The following is a 20,316-nucleotide window of genomic DNA, read 5'->3' on the forward strand; positions in this document are numbered from 1 at the left end:
AGCAAACGCAGCTTGAAAAAGTACGTAGCAGTGTTATGACTTCTTTGTGCTGTCAAACCTGCAGCTGTAGGACAGCGAGGCTTGTGCTTGTATCCGAAGAGTGTACCTGTGTGTGTCCCAGGAGTAAGCATTAGAAAGCACCTGTGATGCTGATGTCTGTGCTCTGAGTGCAGTCCCATCTGCACGGTCCCTGCTGTTGCATCTTCTGCTTGCTGCCATTGCTGGAGCAAGCTGCGTTAGCTCTTCGTGTTGCCAGTGATCCCTAGCAGTGTAGGGAAATGAGAACAATAGTCCTACAATATAAACGCTGAGGAAGTCTTGGAGTAAAGCAGGCTTGCTATTTGTTTACGTAGTTGTTGTAGAGAATTGGTCAGGAAGGCCCTGACTGAGAAACTGGCAAACACACACGATGATGGTGGATAGATGTTGCTGGGTTAGCCATCTGGAGCAAGGCACAACTAAATGGGCAAAGCTTTTCCATGGCTGGGTGGTTAACAGCTACCCAACAGCAGCGTATCTTGCTTGTGTTGCTTCAGGCTCTGCTGAAGTGCCACTGTATCAGTCACAAAGGGACGATGGCACTCTGAAGAGAGCTGCTGAGCTGTGTGAAGTGACAACTTTGTCACTCTCTCATTCCTTTTGCCTCTGCTTGTTCCGCAGATCACCCAGGCTTCCACTATAGCCCTGAGGGAGAAATGAAATCATCGTACCAGCCTAAGGAAGGCACGGCTCCTCACAGAGTGAGAAGGAAATCAGGTGAATAAACTTCTTTACCACTTAAGATGACAAAAGGAAAGACAAGCAGGGTTGTTTAGGGTTAGGTGAGGCTGGGCACATAGAATTGGTCTTTAACCTGCACTCCATAGAGATTTAACATGGTGCAGTATCTCTTAATTTCATGGGTACGCATTCCTAATGGTGGATGCATAAAGAACAGTTGGTACTTTCTAATGGATAAAAGAATGCATATGCAGGAAAGCCAGTCACATTATTAAAATCTGACATTTCAACACCACCACCTCCCAGATAATTACTGTCTCAGAAGTGGTTCCATCCTGATTATGACAGGCTTGTTATTTCAAAACATGATTACTATCTTTACTTAGTGTAACATCTGCCTTATGGATAATAGAGATTTGAGAGGCGGTTATGCTGACTTTGGTTTTTTTTCCCCTCCTAGCTCAAACATACATCCATAATTACTGTTAGTTTCCTCTTGAAGGCACTACCAGTGTCTGTGTAGTTGGGTAACTTCATATTGCAGTCACTGTGTTCCCCTCTTCAGCTACTTAAAGACCTTTCCAATTTGAAGTGTGTAACATCGTGTATTGGAAATGACTTAAAGTTCATGAGAGTATTGATGTAGTGATTTATCATACAGCAGCATTTATGTCTGCAAAACAATCGAGTTTAAATTACTTTTCAGGCATCTTTGTTTCTGAGGTGAAGGATTGCATTGGTGCTGCTCTGCCTGTAAAAGGAATAATACAAAACACTGATCAAATGGCCTCCTATGTAACGTTCAGCTACTTACACTTTCAAAGCCCTGCTAAGCTCTTGGTACCTCATACATATTTCTAATAGGAAACCTCCAGCAACTTAGAGCAATAACAGAGATGACCAAGTCTTTTGAAAGCAGGAATTTTAACAGGGGATAAAAATTTACGTGTGGCTTGTTGTATGGAGTGCAGCTGCTATTGCATTAAGAAACATATATGTTCTTTGGTAACAGCTGTAGGTTTGACACTTCAACAAATACTTTTTTGTGAGGAAATTGGGCGATTAAGAAATGAAAATCTGGCTTCCCTGCATGGGCTCAGAAACTTAAATTTTGCTATCTGTGTTATAAAAAGTCGGCCAGGATGCCGATAGCTTTCTTTGGGATGCTGGAGTGCTTAAACATGTTGTTGTCTTTTTCAGAACCCTCATCTAGAGTCCATAAAGTTTTGAAGTCAAACGGTAAGCTACTTCGTCTACTGTGTATTGACCCAGTGCTTTGTAGAACATGTAAAGATGGATCCTTTTCTCCTATAACCTTCCCTGAATACATGGAGGGAAGGGGAGGAGGAAGAAGTGTGCAAAGAAAACAAAATGTTAGTGTTTAAATCTAATGTCTGCTTTTCCACACTTGGGTCCCGGTCCAGTAAACATCCTAGCAACTGGCAACTGAACACACAGAGTCTTGGCCATTGTGAGTAGCTGGCTCATGTCGTATCAGTGTTGCAAAATCAGGACCTCAAGTGGAACTGTGGTAAAGATGTGGTAAAGACAACTGATGCTGTCTCTGTTTTATCAGAGACCTTATAATCTGTTTGCTCAATTGCTGCTGCATTTAACCCCCTTTGGGGAATTAGTAGTTGGGATACTAGTGTAGCATTAAAATGGGCATAGACTGACACCGGTTTGATTATTCACTTATGATGAAGTATGTATTTCTGTTTTCAGATATAAGTCCAGATATGCAGAAGGTAAGCCATTTCTTATATTTCTTGTTTTAGCACATTCAAATGACTTGGAGCACAGTATTTACTGTAGAATCTCAGTCTTCTTTGTTGTGTTGATTTTAAGAACGGAAACAAAACCATAAATGTTGTTTAGCATCTCCAATAAGATTACTGGAATGAAAGCAATAGAAATACAGCTAACTATTTCAGGAATATCCAATAAAGAAAAAACAATTGATCCATATATTGTAGTTTGTGTACAGTACAATCAATTACTAATGCTATAGGGTACTTAAAAATACCACTACAATCACAGAAGTGCTGTGTATAAAGATGGTGTTTATTCTTTGGAGCATGATGTCTTTTTATTTATTACATAAGACTGGAAAGTTTTGGCTTATTCTGACAGATACATCGTGTATATAGATCATGATATATGACCAAACACAGCAGAAACAGCTTAAGCGGATGGAAATGAGCATTTCTAATTTTTACATTTTCTGTAAGAATTTGTAATGAAGTTCCCAGTGCAATTTGAAAGTCTCATGTTGAATTTCAGGTCCTAAGGTTTTATTTGGGATGGAATTTAAAGTCGGTGTGTGCGGAAGATTTACAAACAGGGTACATTAGATATGACTTCACTGGGATGCCATAACACTGAAGCCCGTGACTGGGGTGGGGGTTTTTGCATATATTTTTTTCAGTTCTAAATATTCTATGAAAAGTACCGATTGTTTTACTTATTTCTTTATAAATCTCATTTCAGTGCAGCTAACTGAACCTAGCTTAAACATTGCCTATATGTCCGATGTAAAACAGTGTCTTACTAAAATATATGATCTCTATAAACTTCTAATCAAAGTTTTGTGGTGTTTTTTTTAAGCGGATCAGTATTGAAGGAGCCCTATTATCTCAAGCCACCAAACTAGGATCAAATGAAGCCCTGCTGAATTCTAGGAAGAAGGTTCCATTGGAACCCAGTGGGCTGGAGAGCCCATTTCAAGAGTCCATTGAGCCAGCCTACAGCAGCGATCAGGATGAAAATCTTCAGACTTCTGCCACGGAACAGATTGATGCTGATGATGAAGAAGAATCTGAACAAGTAGGAAAAAGAGGGGAAAAAATAAAATCCTTTTTTCCTGGGGAGGATGGAGGAGGGATTAAAATGATCTGTAAAACAGCAAGGAGGCAGGAATATGTTACAATTGTTTACAACTTTCTCTCCTTAGAAATATTTTTATTTAGACATCACACACACTCTCTTGTATTTTAACAGAGAAGGTGTAAAATTAGCCCCTATGTAGAGGAAGAAATCCCCACTGCTTGAAAGAGATTTTACTTAGTCCTTTGCAGTCCTCAAGCCTAGTTCTGACAGAAAGCTATTGGTTTTACCTGTTGCGCACAACTGACCTTTCCTTGCTTCTCCAGCTGATGCTGTGAAAGAAACCTTTCTAGGCCACATGCAGAGATAGTGCCTTCAGGTCTCCAAAGCAAGGACCTGAATATTAAGTTAAGATTCAGGCACTGCCACATGTGATGTGATGGTTCTTGACCTGTGAGCTGCTAGCAATAGCTAGGAATACGTGAACTTTAATATGAAAAGTTGTAAGTAGGATTTCTGAAAATGAGAATCTTTATCTGTTACTGCTGCCCAGGTGGTAGTTTTCCCTACTCTGCATGATGTTGCCACACATATGTAGTACTTCTGAAAGATTAAAACCCCAGCTTTGAAATGTGACTGTATTAACGAATCTAGATTTTCAGTTTGCTTGGTTTAGTTGATGCTGAGGTCATATCCTTGTGTGGTCCATTTATTTTGTGAACTATCCAAAACCTATTATTGAAATTCTTTTTGAAGCTTGCTGTGCATTTCCTCTTTGAAATTACACTATTTGCATTGTAAATCTTTGATAAAATAGTATCTCATATCAGTGTAGTGCAGTGTCTTGTAATTCTCCCTCTTCCTGACATAAGTACAAAAGAATGAGTAAGTGCAAAAGAATACCACTATAAATACGTATAATAATAGCTTAGTGTTTAATCCTAGGTGTGGCAACAATACCTTCTTAGGTTCCCCCCCCCCCCCCCCCCCCGTTCCCACCATGCATGCCCTTCATTTTGAGTTAATTTGGGCACTGCCCAACACATAACATTCTGTCCTTCTCTTTGTTGTTTTTTGGTTTGTTTTGTTTTCTTTCTTTTTTTTTTTTTTCTGGGAAGTTGGATGATCGCATATTTTTTAGTTTAGACTCTTTCTGGTTTTCAAGACTGCAAGTGAGACTATTCCCTCTCCTTTTTAAAACCAAAAAAAAAACCTTTGAAAGTTGAATTTTTGTGTGACCACCTTCTTCCATTGTAACTTTGGCTGTGAGATTAACTCCTTGCCCTTGTCCAATTTCTATTTATTCTTTTACATGTATATTTTTATACACAGATTCTGCTTTCGACGCCTTTTGACTTGATATCATTTAATTGGTTGTTGTAAAGAAAGTTTTCCCAGGCTCTGAATCATTCTTGTGGCAGTGCTCTGACTACTCATGAGCATTTTGCCCTCCCGGTGTGGATACCCGGCCTGTTCTAGCTGCTAGTAATTCTTCTGAACAAGATAGTACAAAGAACTGTAGATTTTATTACCCCTGCCTTACTCTCTTCTTTTAAATCACAGGGAGTGCAGCAAAACTCACTGCAGAAATCAAAAGGGGGAAGAAAAAGACTTAATAGTCAGGCTGCTGAAAATGTTGAAAAACGGAGAAGTGTTAACCTCAACAAATGTGAAACGCAGGTATATAGTTTTTTTTTTTTACTTCTATTTTGCTATGTATCATAGGTATGTCAAAGAAATCTGTGTTTTTCCTAGGTAGAGAGATAAGTCATCTTCTGTTTATGTCATGTATTAATATTCATATCATTGAAATATTTATCTCTATGAGGAAAGACTATTCTTTTTGGGGCAGGACCAAAAAACACGACTAACCAAACAAATCGGTGTTAACTTAAGCCAAAAGGAATTATCTTTCGCTCTCTTTCCCAACCTCTGGCCAGGAATGTCTACAGCATCCTTCGTGTTAGCATTAGCAGGCATGTGACCTTGCTGTAAATTAGATCTGCTAGTTGAGCTGGATGAACACTTACTCCAAAAAGAAAATGAAATTTTCAGTGGCATGTGCTAGAGAGCATAACATACCTTTCTGCTAGGGTTATAGGCAAGGGGAAAGGGAGGAGAACAAAACTTTTGGCACAAGCCCAGAGTCAGATTAGCTTAATCCAGCTGTGAAACTGCAGAGTTAGCATAAAAGGTTTAATCTAACTCCTGCCGACCAAATTTGCCTTTAATTACTCATGCATTAACATAAGCCAGTGTCTCGTATTTGAAGTAAGATGTTATTAAATGCCAAGAGTGAACTCTGAGTGATGGTAAGGATTAGGAGGCAAAGTAGTCTGGCATTGCCACCTTGGCTCCCTGGCTCTCTAGTGAGGAGCCTGCTCACCCTGCCCATCTCCACCTGACTCTCTGCTGCGGGACATGCTGGTGCTACGGCACTTCTGTGAATGGAGGGAATCGCTGTGTAATTGCAGGGGAAAGGCTAACGTTACCTGCATATTTCAAATTTCCACAGAGCTCCAAGGACCCTTCAGATGAAGAGTCAGCCCAGGTGAATACTGATCTTCCATTTTCCTGCACAGCTAGACAGCCACAGTCCCCTAGACAATTTGGCACACCCCAGAGCAACTCGCTGATCATGAATATCCTGGGAGGAAGTACCTCTGTCAGAAACATCTGGACTGACCATCAGATCAGGCAGGCATTGTTTCCCAGCCGGCGCCCACCTTATGAGAATGAAGACGATGAAGATGATTATCAGATGTTTGTACCATCAGTGTCTACATCCAACGCTAGCTCAGCTGTTGGTGGAGAAAGGAGGGGTTCTTCTGGGCGGCCATGCAGCTGGCATTTGGGGGTAGTGCATCAAAATGAGACTTCCAGCCCCACTCGTCACAAAATTGTTAGGCGGGCCAGTAGTGCTGGTGAAAGTAACACGTGTCCAGCCAGTGCAAGGTATAAAATGGGGGAGCACAGTTCTCGAAGGGAAGTGAAGAGAGCAGAGGTGAGCAGTATGAATGCGTATCCCGAATCTTCAGAGGAGCTGACCATCGATGATATTGAACATGTTTATGATAATATCAGCTATGAAGACTTAAAGCTGATGGGTCTGACAAGAAGGGAGGAGACAGACCGTGGTCCCCAGAGATCTGCTAGAGACTCCCTCTACGAGGCTGAAAACACAAGCAGCTTAGATTCACCCTCCAAAAAGAGGACAGCAAATCAAAACAGAGCCTCCATTCGTGCTAGTAGGGATGAGATACTACTCAGTAGAGAAGCACCTACTTCAAGTTTGGATGAGCTCAGGATCGTTGAAGACAACATCTATGACACCATAGTGCTTCCAGAAACACCACTATTAAACTTTAAATGTGACTCCTTAAAACGCTCTAAAAGGCGGAGTTTTCTGGGCCTGGAAAAAGACTTTGCATGTTCTGACAGTCTACGGCAGTTTGTTTCTGAAGAGAGTCTCCAGTTCAGTGAAGATGAAAGTCCTTACCATCGTGTTCCTGTTGACAATGACTATTTGAGCTTAGTAGATAGCTCCTCCAACTCGGATTCGCTCTCCCATAAGTCTGCAGCAGATAAACTCTCGGAGGAAGTAGATGAGATTTGGAATGACCTGGAGAACTACATCAAGAAGAATGAGGAAAAGACAAGAGACCGTCTCCTTGCAGCCTTTCCTGTTTGTAAAGATGATATGCAGGAAAGGTTGCATGCTGGTAGCACACCTGAACTGAGTAAAGACGTAGAGTACTCACTGTCTACTCTGTCTCTGCCAGAAACTCCTGTTTTCCCTAAAACTGTGAAGCCTAGGGCTGCCACCTTAAGCGAGGCTAATCTCAGGCTTGAAGACACTACACCGTGCAAAGAGCACTCTTTTATGAGTCTGAACAGATCTTCATTCTCCAGTGAGATGCCTTTTGTGGATAGCCCGTACGAATCTGCCAATAGTGTTCTGTCCAATGCGCATACGGAGGGGATGGAAAATGACTTGGCTGTTGTGGATAAAACAAAGAACAGAGTTTTTATGATGGCAAGGCAGTACAGTCAAAAAATTAAGAAGGCTAACCAGCTTTTGAAAGTTAAAAGTCCAGAGCAGGAACAGCCAGCTAGCAGACAACAGAAACTGAAACACAAAGATCTTGCTGCCATTCTGGAGGAGAAGAAACAAGGTGGACCTGCTATTGGTATGTCAAAAATATTTCTGTACAGATATATTTCTTTAGTAACTTTCAGTGAAAGTTGTGTAGTGAATTGGAAGATGATGAATTTCCCCCACCTTGCTAGTTGAGTATCAGTATTGTATTTTCTGTGTTACTACTGAAATGAATTTTCATGTTAGACTGCTTCTAACATGAATAGTCCTTTATATCGCAATAAATTCTTGTTGTTACTTGACAAAATTGGGAATAAATAGTGGGGTAGTGGCAGGAAAGATCAATTCAGCCTAGGCTGGAAATAGAACTTAGGCCTGGAGCACTCTTGGCCTCTTTACAGAAAAGCAGTAATTTCCTTTAATAGTGTGATCTTCAGAGTTTGACTAAGAAGGTGTATTTTCAGGTATGTTCACCTTCTAACAAGTCATGTAGATTTGCTCAGGTACCATTCACATCACGCTTATAAGCATAAGGCATGGGGTCAGATAAGAAAGAGCTGGTCTTCCTGCTCTTTCTAATGAATGTGCAAAGTCGTGGATATGCAACAGCTTTGGAACTATTTTTGTCCATAGTCAATTGAAGCAAATTGGAGATGTGGAGCCAGTGGACTCCACGCATTAGAGTGTCATTCTTGCCTTCTTGTGATATTTATAAAAGTCCCTAAATATCTTATTTACCAGGCCATTTTCAGAATGTTCTTTTCCATTTAACATGAAACAAGCAGGGTATTATTGGAACCGTGTGCTACATTGTGTCCTGCATGACTGTTCACTGTTGCAAGACATTTTATGCTGCTTTTTTTCAATACGATGAACTGGAATGCAATGCAACGCACGGCTCTCCACTGAAGATATTGACACAGCTGTAAACTTTTCTCTTGACCTTGTATTGGGGATATAAGGGGACTGGGGATGCGTTTGGGGATTTTTAAATTTTCACGCAACTCATTCGAATGGATTGCTAGCCTCTGCTAAGTTAATTCTCTCTCCTTTCTAGGTGCCAGAATAGCTGAATATTCCCAGCTTTATGACCAAATTGTCTTTAGAGAAAGTTCACCTAAGGTCCAAAAGGAAGTCTGGACCACCCCTCAGGAGCCATCAGCCGGCAGGTTTTCCACGCCTGTGGCTGTGTCTCCTCCCCGTTCCCAGGCTGCCAGTGAATGCTCAAGAGCAGAAGATTGGCTTTTGAATTCTACGTACAGTAACGGTGAGCTGGCCGACTTCTCTCCATGGCCTGAATCCCAAGACCCAATGTCCAAGAGCTCGTATACAGAAGCTGGTACAAAAAGCAATTCAAGGCAGTTGCCGTCAGCTGGCTCGGTGCCTTCTCTTCAGATTTCTAACCATTTGCACGTCCCCGCGCAGAGGTGGAGCGCCATTATAAGCCAACCGAACAAAGAAAATTTATATCAAGATCACATCTATAACTCCCTTGGGAGAAGAGTAACTAATGTAAAACCACAGGCATACAGCAGGTCGCAGTCATCTTCCTCAGTTGTGGTCAACAGGTCTGGAGAATCAATCGTATATCCTAATGAAATGGACAAGAAAAAGCTCCATTCGAATAGGAACTTCCGATTCAACAGCCATCAAACGCTGGGTTTTGCTTCAGGATGTACAGGGCCTGATACCAGAAAGCAGATCCCTGAAAACTGTTCAGATATGATTCTGCAGGATTCTCAAAAAGTCCTGAGAGTGAACAGGGCCTCCCCTCTGACGGCACAGATGGCCACTCAAAACTATTTTTCTAATTTCAAAGATACTGAAGGAGGAGAAGGGGATGATGATGACTATGTTGAAATAAAGTCTGAAGATGAGGGATCTGACCTGGAGACTTCTCAGAACCAAACAAGGAAATTGGAACCTAAACTGCGTAACGCAGATGCTGCTCCTTCTGAAACGCTCTGCGGCAAAACTGTCTCTTGTGCTCCTGCAAAGTCCACCAGCAGCAAACACGTGCTTACCCCGTATCTGACTGCATATAGTGATTCGGATAAACTGAATGACTACCTGTGGAGAGTACCATCTCCGAATCAGCAGAACATTGTCCAGTCTTTAAGGGAAAAGTTTCAGTGTCTCAGTTCAAGTAGCTTTGCTTGATGCTTCCAGTAATTTCTAGCTGTACTGCCTTACCGTGACAGAGTATATACTAGGACAGTCAGTACTGGCATCGTGTATTTCCATAATATTACACAATCAGGCATTGTACCACAGTAATATTGTAAATAGATGTGAAATGTATCTTTTTTTAAAATGGTTTAGAACCCTGGAAGTAAAAAGGCCACACGTGCACTGTCTGGGGTCTCGCTCCGTAGTGCACGTGGACTTCTCATCTCCTATTTAACCTTTGCATCTCTTCTCTTGTTAGATGTGATACCCTTTGATTCTTACCATCAAACCAGGCATGATGCCATTTGATTCTTAAACCATTTTATTGTGTTGGAAACCTTAGTGTTTGGACTTTTGAGTTGGTGACCAGTGTTCTGCGTCCAAAATACCCACATGATTACCTGGTTACATATGGGAGCATTTAGCTGAGCAGCTGCTCCTGTGACTGTGCAGATTTCTGAGCAGGGTTCTGGTAATCACACCAACATGCTACGTGTGCAATTGCACATACTTTTTGCACGTTACTTTTCGTCAGACAGATTCCAAGTGTGTGGGACCAATGCATATGCTACATTACTTTGGAACAGGCTTCTTATGTTTTAAACAAAATCTAGTCCTAGTGCTTGTGAGGGATGCCAGACTAATATCTCTGTGTCTGAAGCCTTCTCTACTTTCTGTAGCTGCATAGTAGGCAGAGGATGGGCAGTGGCAGCTTTTTATGTGAACCTGTGGATGTGATGCAGTCTTTGCCTGGAGGGTGTTTTGGGCAGTAGAAGGGGAGCTCTGCTGCTTGTGAAGATGACTTGACTGGGTGCGGTACCTCCGGTGATCGTGCTGTTTGTGACATGCAGGCAAAATTTTGAGTATCTTGTAGCACAGAGCCCAGCAGTGGAAAGCCACTGGGTGTGAATTTGCCAAGTAGCTGTGCTTTATACGCAGCGGCCTGCAGGGTATTCATGTATTCAGAGTCCCAAAGGCAGTAACCCCGAGAGAAAACGGGGCTTGCCCAGATGCTCGGGTGAGGTATCAATCCTGCAGCACGTTTGGCCCACAGGGTGTTTCAGCGATACTGCTGGTTGAGTTACAAGCTGCCTTTCGCAGGGAGTGTATCTGCCATAGTAGAAAATGATCTTTCCTGGCAGAGAGGGGTAAAATATGTATTTTCTAAACCAGCCAGGGCTGAATCTAGTCCAATCTATGTACAATGAAAGTAGCTTAAAAATGAGAATACATTCCATTCTTTTGCAAATGTATAGAATAAATGCTGCCATTCACAACAAGAACAGGCTTTCCAATACGATGCACATTTACTCCCCTTTGTCATCGTTGTTGCACAGCTTTGGATTCTGTTACTTGAGAACATTGTACCTAAAGGAAAGCCTAAATATGTCTACACTGATCATCTTGTGTGACTGTTGTTCTTTTTTGGTGCTTAAATTCTTCAGATCATGTGGATAAAGCCAGTACCGACTTAAACATATCACTAAATAAAGGAGTTTAATTGAAGTGCTATTTTTACTACCCACGTATCACTCCCCTCGGCTACAGAGCACTGTACTTCCAGAAGGGCCGACTATTTACTGCATTGGTTACCGTGAGGAAAACCTGAAGTTATCAATCAGTGTACAGCTAATGACTTGTAGACTAAGATTTAAGGACTTGAATTTGTTAGAACGGATTAAATTATTTACCGCACGTATCTTGCATTGGCTAGGAATTGTTATTTGGAGGGCTGGTTGGTCATGGTACTTACTAGCTCATACCACAGGGATACTTGTTACAGTCAGCGCATCCGCTGTGATAGGACCCGCATCTGGTAAAATCCGACTGAGAAATAATGTTGTACATATTTAAGATGCCGTAGCAGAGCCCGTATTTATTTAATATAGCTTGTAAAGTATTGTAAATACGAATAGAAGTTAAATCTGTGCTTTACCCACGCGCGTCTAGATTTGTTTAAACGGCTAGGGGAATGCTGTTTAACTCGCATCTCATGCAATCGGTGGAGTTGGGGGGGGAACCAACAGAAAACAAAAATAAACAAACAAACAGAAAAAGGGACTTCTACTAGCGTGTAACTTCTCCCAGGGACCATTTCATACTATTTTTAATAAACGTTGAGTATGCCAAAGCTTTGGGTTCCGTTCATTGGGGTCGGGGAGGAGGGAGATGGCGGTTTCTGCCGGTGGTAGGTGATGTTTGGGGGAGATTTGGTTGGGTTTTGGGGTTTTTTTGGTTTGGGTGGTTTTTTTTTTTTTTTTCCTTTGCAGGCAGGAGGAAGAGAAAGGGGCTGAACGCCGGGGCCGGGGGGCGGGAAAAGGGGCGAGGGGGAGGGCGGGGCTCTCCGAGCCCCGCCCTCCCCCTCGCCCCTTTTCCCGCCCCCCGGCCCCGGCGCTGCTGCCGCCTCAGAGCCCGCCGGAGGGATGAGGACGGCGGCTCTGCGGCGATGCCTGGCTCCAGCTCTCCCCGCCGCCCTGCCGCCGAGCCGCGGGCTGTGCGGGCTGCGGCAGCCGCGGGGCGGCGGCGGGGAGGCGGCGGCAGCGCGGTAAGAAGCGCAGATGCGGCGGCGGCAGCGGCTGATGCAACCGGGGGGGGGGCGGCGCGGGTAAAGGGGATTTTGGGGGGAGGATGCTGGTGGGTGCGTCGGGTTGGGTGTTGGGGTGGGCGGTGCCCCACCGGCGAGGCGGTCTTGTGGTAAAACGTGCGTGTCCCCCGTTTTTTTTGCCGTGACGTTTGTGTTACGGCATGTTGAGGGCGAGCAGCACAGTCGTTACGCGGTGGTGGTGGTGGTCCAGGTCCAGGTCCAGGTCCAGGTGAGGCCGCGCATGGACGTGCACCGGGAAAACGCGTCCCCTGTGTCGCCCCTCGCCGCCCCGTCCCTTCGGCCGCGGCTGGGACGGGTCGTCTGCCTCGGCGCTGGCCTGAGTTGGTCTTTGGCCTCTGCAAGGGGGAGGGTATGAGGCAGCAAAAAACCGCTCCAGTCTGTGTTTTCCCCAGCTAGTTTTGCCTGCTGTCGTGCAGGGGGTCGCCTGCCTCCTGCAGCATCTCCTTCTTCCCCTGCTGGGTGAGTATCATCTGCATGTGCAGAAGGTAACGGAGGAGAGCCAGCAGCCACTCATCCAATAAATTTTTCCAGTGCCTGGCTGCCGCTGGTTTTTTCCAAGCAGCAGCGTGGCAAACAGAGCTCCTCTGTCTCCCCGCTGCCCACAGTTTTGAACAGCATCCATGAAAAGCGGCAGGGTTGCTGCTCTCGGGGCTGGTGATGCCCGTGTTAAGCTGTAGCAGCCCTGGGTGTAAAGGCCACTCCTTCTGTCCCCACCTGGGACTCTGGTATGGAAACGAAGGACCCACCTGCACCGAGGGCTCAGGGAGGTGGATCCCTGCTGCGCTTCCTGTGGTGGGGCCGGACAAGCCTTCTCATGAAATAGCATAGGCTAGCTATAAAGTTTTGAGCATGTTGGAGCAATGATGCGTGTAGCTGTAAAACAAAGGTATTCTGGTCTGTTAGGGTTTTCTGTACCTGACTGCTGAACACCAGCCTTCACAGTTTACACCCATGGGTAATTTTGATGATTAACAGCATATGCACCTAAGCATTTATTCTATATTGCTGACTAACATAGGTTTCTGCTGACTGATGTTAGGAGGGTTTGTTTTGCTAAAGATTTGCCTGTTGTTACTGTGTTGCAGCAAAATCACTGAGAATGCAAAAAAATCCTTGGCCTCTCTTAAGAGAGAAAACCCTCGGCTTGAGCCAACGCTTGCCATTATTCAGGTAAAGTATGTCTGTATGCTAGCTGGCTGTGAGAGATCCCCTTTGGTACTGCTGCCTGCCTGAAATTTCAGAAGTGCACGATGCAGAAAGTAACTTCTATTCAAGCAAAGTGATAGGAGGAGGTAATCCCACCAGACTGTAGATTGAGGAGTTTTCAGTCTCATAAGCCCTTCTCCAGGCATGAAACAGCTGCAGCAAACTTCAGGCTGTGGGAAAGGTTTGCAAAGGAAGGGAAAAATTTTATCCCTTCCTCCCTTTGCTAACACAGTCTTCCCCATTGTAAGTACAGATCGCCTTTTCTCACAGGTCATTAAAGCAGTTGTTCTCAACCTTTATTTAGCCTGAAGCTTTTGTTGCAGTCCTGAAAAAAGTATTTACGTGCCCCTTGCCTTCCACCCCTGAAATAACATCGCCAGGGTTAAGGAAAGACCCTGCTGCTTCCTGCTGGCCTTGTTGCCTTTGGGCAGCTGTGGTTTATGACTGCATTACCGCTGTCCTAAGGAGAGCAAAACCACACTGAAAACTCCCAGTCAGCTCAAGAGGGCCTGTGTGAAATAAATGCTCTGTGTAAAATGTCAGTATCCTTTAGAAGTAGCAGCACTTTCTAAGGTGAAGCCATCTCATAGTAATTGACAGCTGTTGTATTACTAATGCCATGAAGAGCTTTCCTTTCCATCCCACTGGATGCCATCTTTGAGACAGGCAATCAAACTCAGAGATGAGGAGTGCTATCCCTGCAAAGCTGAGAGTTGTTCCTCTTTACGTTTCTTAAAGTTTCAAGGCCAAGAAACTGGGAATGTTTGTCATTCAGAGTGGGACCCAGAGCCATGCAGGCACAAATGTTTTTGTCCTGTTTCATAGGATGGTGGTGTTGGTTTTGAGTGGGTGCACACTGAATCTCTGACCCAGTAGGTTTTAATTTTAAAACCTAACTATAAGTATTTTTAAGTACTAATAGTGAATCTAAGAAATGCAGCACCAACTTTGTTTCTCTAGGTCTTCTAGTGACGCTGACTGAACAAGCTCTTCCATCTCTTACCTTCCCCGGGTAATTGCGGTTAATGTTTTCAAATAGCCCTCTAAGGCTGTAAGTTTCAGGACTGCTAGAAAAGCAGTGACCCATCTTCTCAGTGACCTGTTGTTTCTCACTCCTGTCTTGTCTCCACCCAGTTGCACTGCGAGCTGGACTGGGGCAGCGATCCACTCTGGGCTGGAGGGATCTGGTGAGGCTTCCTTTTAGCCGCATTAGTCCCCGGGTCTGGTTTTCTGCATGGCCACATGAGTGTTTTATGCTGGCAGGAGGGAAGGGTCATTGTTAGGATGGGAGAGAGCATTGTGTGAGGAGGGGGAGGTTCCTGCTCACTTTTAATATCAATTGGGATAAATCTACATCAGTGTTTTGGTTTTGATCATGGTTGTGCTTTAAATGAACATCCCTCTTGTCCCCGTTTACCCCCCTTGGTTTGCATCATGAGGTGGCTGTAGGAACATGTGGCCTAGATTCTTCTGGATGAAATTCACCCAAACTATGTTCCCCAGCTGTCAGTCACCCTAGATCTAGTCTGGTTTTAAGGACTGAAGCAGAACTCATTTTATATGTGTATTTGTTGGTACAAAGACGACTAGTTTTAATCTACAAATGCTCTTATGGTGCACTGCTCTACTTGGTAACGCAGGCAGAGCCTTAAGATTCATGCTGCTCTCCACGTGCTGCACTGCGTTGCACCCAGAGGAGCAGAGGGAGGGCAGCAAAATAATCTCCTTCGCCAGTCGCTTGTGGGTAACAGCTGTCGGCGTAATGTGGCAGCAGTACTGGGAATGAAAAGTTGCAGACTGAGCCTGCTCTGGAATGATTTTAGATCCGTGCTCTTCCTCTTGAGCCATCTGAACCTGAATTGATACCGATATTGATACATGCATTGCTTATTATCTGTGTTGAACCTCGGTTGGAGCTGCACAACAGCAAAAAATGGTTGGTGGCTGCTCTTAATTTTGTTGAAGCTGAAAACTAATATATAACGGCAGGATCCTGCTTAGCAGTGGAGCTGTTGCCGTGCAAAGCTCAGCGAAGCACTGCCGGCTCCCCTGCACCCCCTGCCCTGCCCCTGCGCTCTGCCAGCCCGTGTCCTGAGCTCTGGCCTGGCCTGCGCCGCTCCGCGGGTTGTGATGGGAACTGGTTCAGGGCAGGGGCTTTCTGCGCCCACACGAGGTGAGCGCTCACCAGCCGGTGCGGCGGGGACGTTGCAGGGGAGAGTCTGGTACCGCTGGTGGCTGAATCCCAGTTAAACCTCTCAAGCAGTCCTGGTGGTTACACATCAGTGTGGGGATACAATTCCACATTTACTGGCATAGGGGAGCAGCTGCTGAGCTATCCTTACACTGTGGTGAGGGAAGAAGTTTGAGCTCCATGTGTGTTCTCGATGCAGCAGCCTCTGTGCTGCCCCTCACCCCCAGCTGCCAGATTTGGGGAGTGGGAGACTGGTAGTGCGGTGCCATGGTGCAGGCAGTGCTGGGCTGGGGGAGGGAGCCGGGGGATGGAGGCCAAGCCCTCATCCCCTCTCAGGAGCTGCCTCGCTCCACAGAGCCTGTCCTTTTAAATGCTCTTTTTTTCATTGTCAGCAGTCTTGAACCATTTGGGATTAACAGGTTGGTAAACTGTTACGGGCTTGAACCAAAATCTTTTTGGGTGACACTAGTGACAGTCGAAGCCAGCACTGGCAGCTAACTACGAAGTGAGCGGCTCAACTCTGACGGGAAGTCACTGGCACCGAGTCTTGTGGAAAAAGCTACGTAGAATGTGTTTATGAAATTGTAACAAACCCTTTAAAAATGATTTATTTTGGTCCTGTTGTCTGGGTTGGAAGACAGGTTTTGTATATAATCATATAGCTGTGAGAAGTGTTTTATTGATTTTGTTAGGAAGCCACTAACATTTTTGAGGGTAGAACCCTCAATGATCTGTTGATAGGAGATTTCTAGTTCTGGATATTGAATTCTCAGTTTTATTGTTACAATATATGAAAATGTTTGAAGAGCCTCCAAAGATGCAAGAGTAACTTGAAGAGTAAAATTCAGTTGTTATTATTATGATTAACTATCATAATATGCACAGTGCATATAGGTGTAGAGACCTAAGGGAGGAGGATTCCTGGCTGAGATGGTGTCCCAGGTAAATCTGCCCAGGAGACGCTTCTGTCCTAGCGCAGGTGCCTGCTGGCAATTGGGAGGAACTGATAACTTCTGTTGCTTCTGTATTGACAGAACTCAGTGTAATATATGATGATAATGATTTGCCTCATTTTTGGTGGCAAGGCAAACCAGTGTTGTTAGGTGATATGGGGACACTGCAGGAAATGCTAGTGTTGCTGTTGCCTGTTTCATCCTTGTTACATGGCTGGATGAAGAACGGTATCTTCAGATACAGACTGGTACCTTTCTTAAATGGTAAACTTACGTTAAGGAAATGGCCACTCTTGTCTATAAAAGCCAGGCTAATATCAAGACACACTTAAACTAATCAAGCCAAAATAAATTTACTGGGTGGCCTTCTGCTTCTTTCCTTAGAATCACTAGGCTTTTTATTTGTTTGAATACTAGTAGACACGGACATCCTCACTGTGTTTCTTGCATAGACCTGTGCATTAGTGCACTCACATTTTTAAAAGTAAATTTATTATTTTAAAACTTAGTTTCTGTTTTGTTCCCAAGGCACGTAATGATCATTTGATTCAAGAAATAAACAAGGAATTCGCCAAAGAGGTAAGCATTAGCTGATACACTTGTTATTAATTGTGAGCTACTTGCCTTTGGTAATTATAAGTATTTTCTTTTGGCAGGTTGGTTTACGTGTTATTCACATCTGTCTCCCTGAAGGCAGCAGCAAGGATGAGGTAACTGCAATACCTGAAGGACTCTGCCTTTTTTGCTTTCATCATAAACTTACATTTATTGCTGACATACATTATCACTTTGAACTGATCTCTATTAACTGGAATTAGGATGGGACTGCCTTAGTTCAAGTAGCAAGTATTATCCCCCTATTGGCAAGCATGGGAAAAAAGGGAATTAATGGGCTTGTCTGCTGTCCCCTGGCAAGCTGAGGGAGAAGCAGCGGAGTAATGTTTTGTTTTCGTCTCTGGTGTTTTAACTGCAGCGTCCCCTCATACCAGCATGGGTATCCTATCTCCCACAGTTGCTCTTGTGACTGTACTTGATTCTTGCCCAAGTTATTCAGGAAAATTAAAGATTAATTGATTTGGAGCAGGAGAGGGTTGGATTTATTTGCCTGTTTATTGATCTTGTAATGCTTAAAGTATGTACTAAAAAAAAATCATCCACCCCAAATCACTAGAGAGCTGAATTCTTGCCTTGTTGGAGGCACAGCAGCAGTATCAAGTATGTTTTAAATATAGCAAACTGTATTAATATCCATGGTCCTGAGGCATCTGAAAGTAAAAACAGCAAAGGAATTTGTAGTAAAAGATGCCGCTGTTCCCAGCTGGCCTCCTTGTGCCTGGCAAGCTTGATAGTTCTGCAGGCTTGTGGGTTTTGTGTACTGTTTTGTATTTGGTACACTTTGTTTTTAAAATGTTACTAGCTTGCAGTGTAATCTCAGATTCCAGATATATTGAGAGGAACTTACTGTGAAAAATTTTAGGAGTCCAGTTTTGTGGATGCTGAATAGTTAGCTACCCATTTAAGAAGGGTGGGCTTTTGAAATGAAGATCAAATACACTTTGCTGTTGGTAAATGCGTTTTATCTGCTGAGTAACACAGTAGGAAATAGGTAAAATATAGTGAGTATGCAGCAGTAGTTGCTTTTACTTTGAAGTAATATCTTAGGAAGTGGCTGAGCTGTGTATGTGAAGAGAAAAGCAGGGTATTTTTGTTATCTGAAGAAAGTTAGAAAGTTACTTTCAATAAAGTTCAAAACGGTTTGCTTACTCTCCTGCTTACTTACTATGACAAAGTGTTTTCTTCATCTGTTAAAATCCACATGCTAGCTTGCATTCACTGGTTTGGGAAGGTGGGAGGGATTTCAGTACTGTGCACTTTTTGTTCTGCCATAGCTGCCTGTGTACAGTAAAGGCAAGTTAATACAAGATTGCTTTACCCTGCATGAGTTGCAAGTATTGTAAATGCTGTGATGATGTAAAGCTGAATTAAAGTAAAACATAGAGGAGAATGGAAAACTGAATTATTTTCCCAGGAAGCAGGAATATAGTTCAGAGTTCATTAGATTCAGGCTATTTATGAACTATGCTTTAATTACTGTGTAGGGCCCCAACGTTTTGTTACATCTCAGGATTTTTTAAGCAAAATGTGGATGTTTTCACATCCATATTCTGGCATATACACTCGTCCTTACCTTCTATTAGAATGTATACCAGCCCTGTTGCTGTTAAATGGCACAGGATCTTAATATATATGCCTGTTTCTGTCTCAGAAGTCAGCAAACTAAAGGGGCATTTCTATACCAGTGACATGCTTGGCTAATCTGTGTTAACATGAACATAGCACATTCTCTTGTTTCAGAGTTGCAGATGGTCTAAGCCCTACCGAATTCGCCTAGCTTAATGTTGATTGCGTATCTTAGTGTTTGGGCAATAGAGTTCACAATTATATTGAACAGTTTACATGAAAAGCGTTTTAGGAAGGCATGGTATTTATTAGATAAGCTTATTTTCTGTTGGGTATTAATCCCATTAAATTATACAGCTTTGTGGTGATTGCACACTGATTTTATTTATATGATGGAAAGATGTGCTCACATGACATTTCTCACATGAGGAAACTTCAGCATGTTTTATTCCATTGCATTCTTCATGGTCACAGCAGAAAAGTATATATCGCTATGGATCAGCATTGCACTTTAGAGATGAAACAATCAAGGGTAGGTAATACAGTCTCAGAGGTCAAATGCGACAAATTATAAAACCTTTGAACTTGCATCTGATCCAGTACTTGAAATTCATAAACTTTTGTGCAGCGCCTTTTCAAAATAACAGTTCTTCACAAGATGACTGTCAGCTCTTAGGATCAGAGTGTTTTGAGAAGAAAATTGGTAACAATATATACTGGTTTAATACAATGAATTTTCTCTTGTTTAATTGGTATTTCCAGTGTTACAACTTTTTATCCATGTTGTGTGTTGGGACGTGATCTGGTCCTATTTTGAACTATGTTTTAACCAAAGCTTCTTATTTCTAAAAGCATCTTCTGAAGCCGTTACAGTGTTGAGCTTTTGCTGAGATTTGGAACAGTGAAAAACGAAATGTTTTTGGCAGCATAATGTCATGTAATATGTGTTGGCTTTGCAAAATGTTTAGGATAGAGTCAGGATGGCTTAATTTGGTAAATCATGGAAATATAAAGCAAGGAAAGTGAGTTATTGCTTTTTTGGTTAGAAGTTGCAGTAATACGTGAGGGAAGCGAAGGTGGCCATAAGGTAGTTTTAAAATATAGGTTGTGTCCCCTTCTAATTAGATTCTTCTTTTGTCTGTTGTTCTGATCTTTAATGGTTTTTATTAACTTCCTAGGTCATCAATGAAATTTTGAGACTTAATGAGGATCCTAATGTGCAAGGCCTTGCCCTTGACCTCCCAGAAAGCTTATATAGCAGTAAGGTATTAAACACTGTGAAACCAGAGAAGGATGTGGATGGGTAAGTAAAGCACTGAGAAATAACATTAGCAGATGCAAGGCTGATGGCTCTGTAAAATCAATT

At 43.3% G+C, this 20,316-nt stretch overlaps 2 protein-coding genes across 2 annotated transcripts in view; both read left to right on the forward strand.

The window, feature by feature from the left end:
* PLEKHG1 (pleckstrin homology and RhoGEF domain containing G1) overlaps positions 1 to 11,893 on the forward strand; it is a 139,681-nt gene extending 127,788 nt beyond the window's left edge. The window contains exons 14-20 of the mRNA XM_082307977.1: positions 661 to 756; positions 1,921 to 1,959; positions 2,446 to 2,468; positions 3,328 to 3,546; positions 5,110 to 5,226; positions 6,062 to 7,736; positions 8,703 to 11,893. Coding sequence (XP_082164103.1) covers positions 661 to 756; positions 1,921 to 1,959; positions 2,446 to 2,468; positions 3,328 to 3,546; positions 5,110 to 5,226; positions 6,062 to 7,736; positions 8,703 to 9,805 — 3,272 coding nt within the window. The 3' untranslated portion in view covers positions 9,806 to 11,893. The remainder of the gene's footprint in view (positions 1 to 660; positions 757 to 1,920; positions 1,960 to 2,445; positions 2,469 to 3,327; positions 3,547 to 5,109; positions 5,227 to 6,061; positions 7,737 to 8,702) is intronic.
* A 344-nt stretch (positions 11,894 to 12,237) lies between these two features.
* MTHFD1L (methylenetetrahydrofolate dehydrogenase (NADP+ dependent) 1 like) overlaps positions 12,238 to 20,316 on the forward strand; it is a gene marked incomplete at both ends in the record, with an annotated part of 153,330 nt that continues 145,251 nt past the window's right edge. The window contains 5 exons of the mRNA XM_082306166.1: positions 12,238 to 12,359; positions 13,505 to 13,589; positions 17,298 to 17,348; positions 17,426 to 17,479; positions 20,129 to 20,253. Coding sequence (XP_082162292.1) covers positions 12,238 to 12,359; positions 13,505 to 13,589; positions 17,298 to 17,348; positions 17,426 to 17,479; positions 20,129 to 20,253 — 437 coding nt within the window. The remainder of the gene's footprint in view (positions 12,360 to 13,504; positions 13,590 to 17,297; positions 17,349 to 17,425; positions 17,480 to 20,128; positions 20,254 to 20,316) is intronic.

Source organism: Platalea leucorodia (genome assembly GCF_965183815.1).
Source record: "Platalea leucorodia genome assembly, chromosome: 3".
NCBI classification, from domain to species: domain Eukaryota; kingdom Metazoa; phylum Chordata; class Aves; order Pelecaniformes; family Threskiornithidae; genus Platalea; species Platalea leucorodia.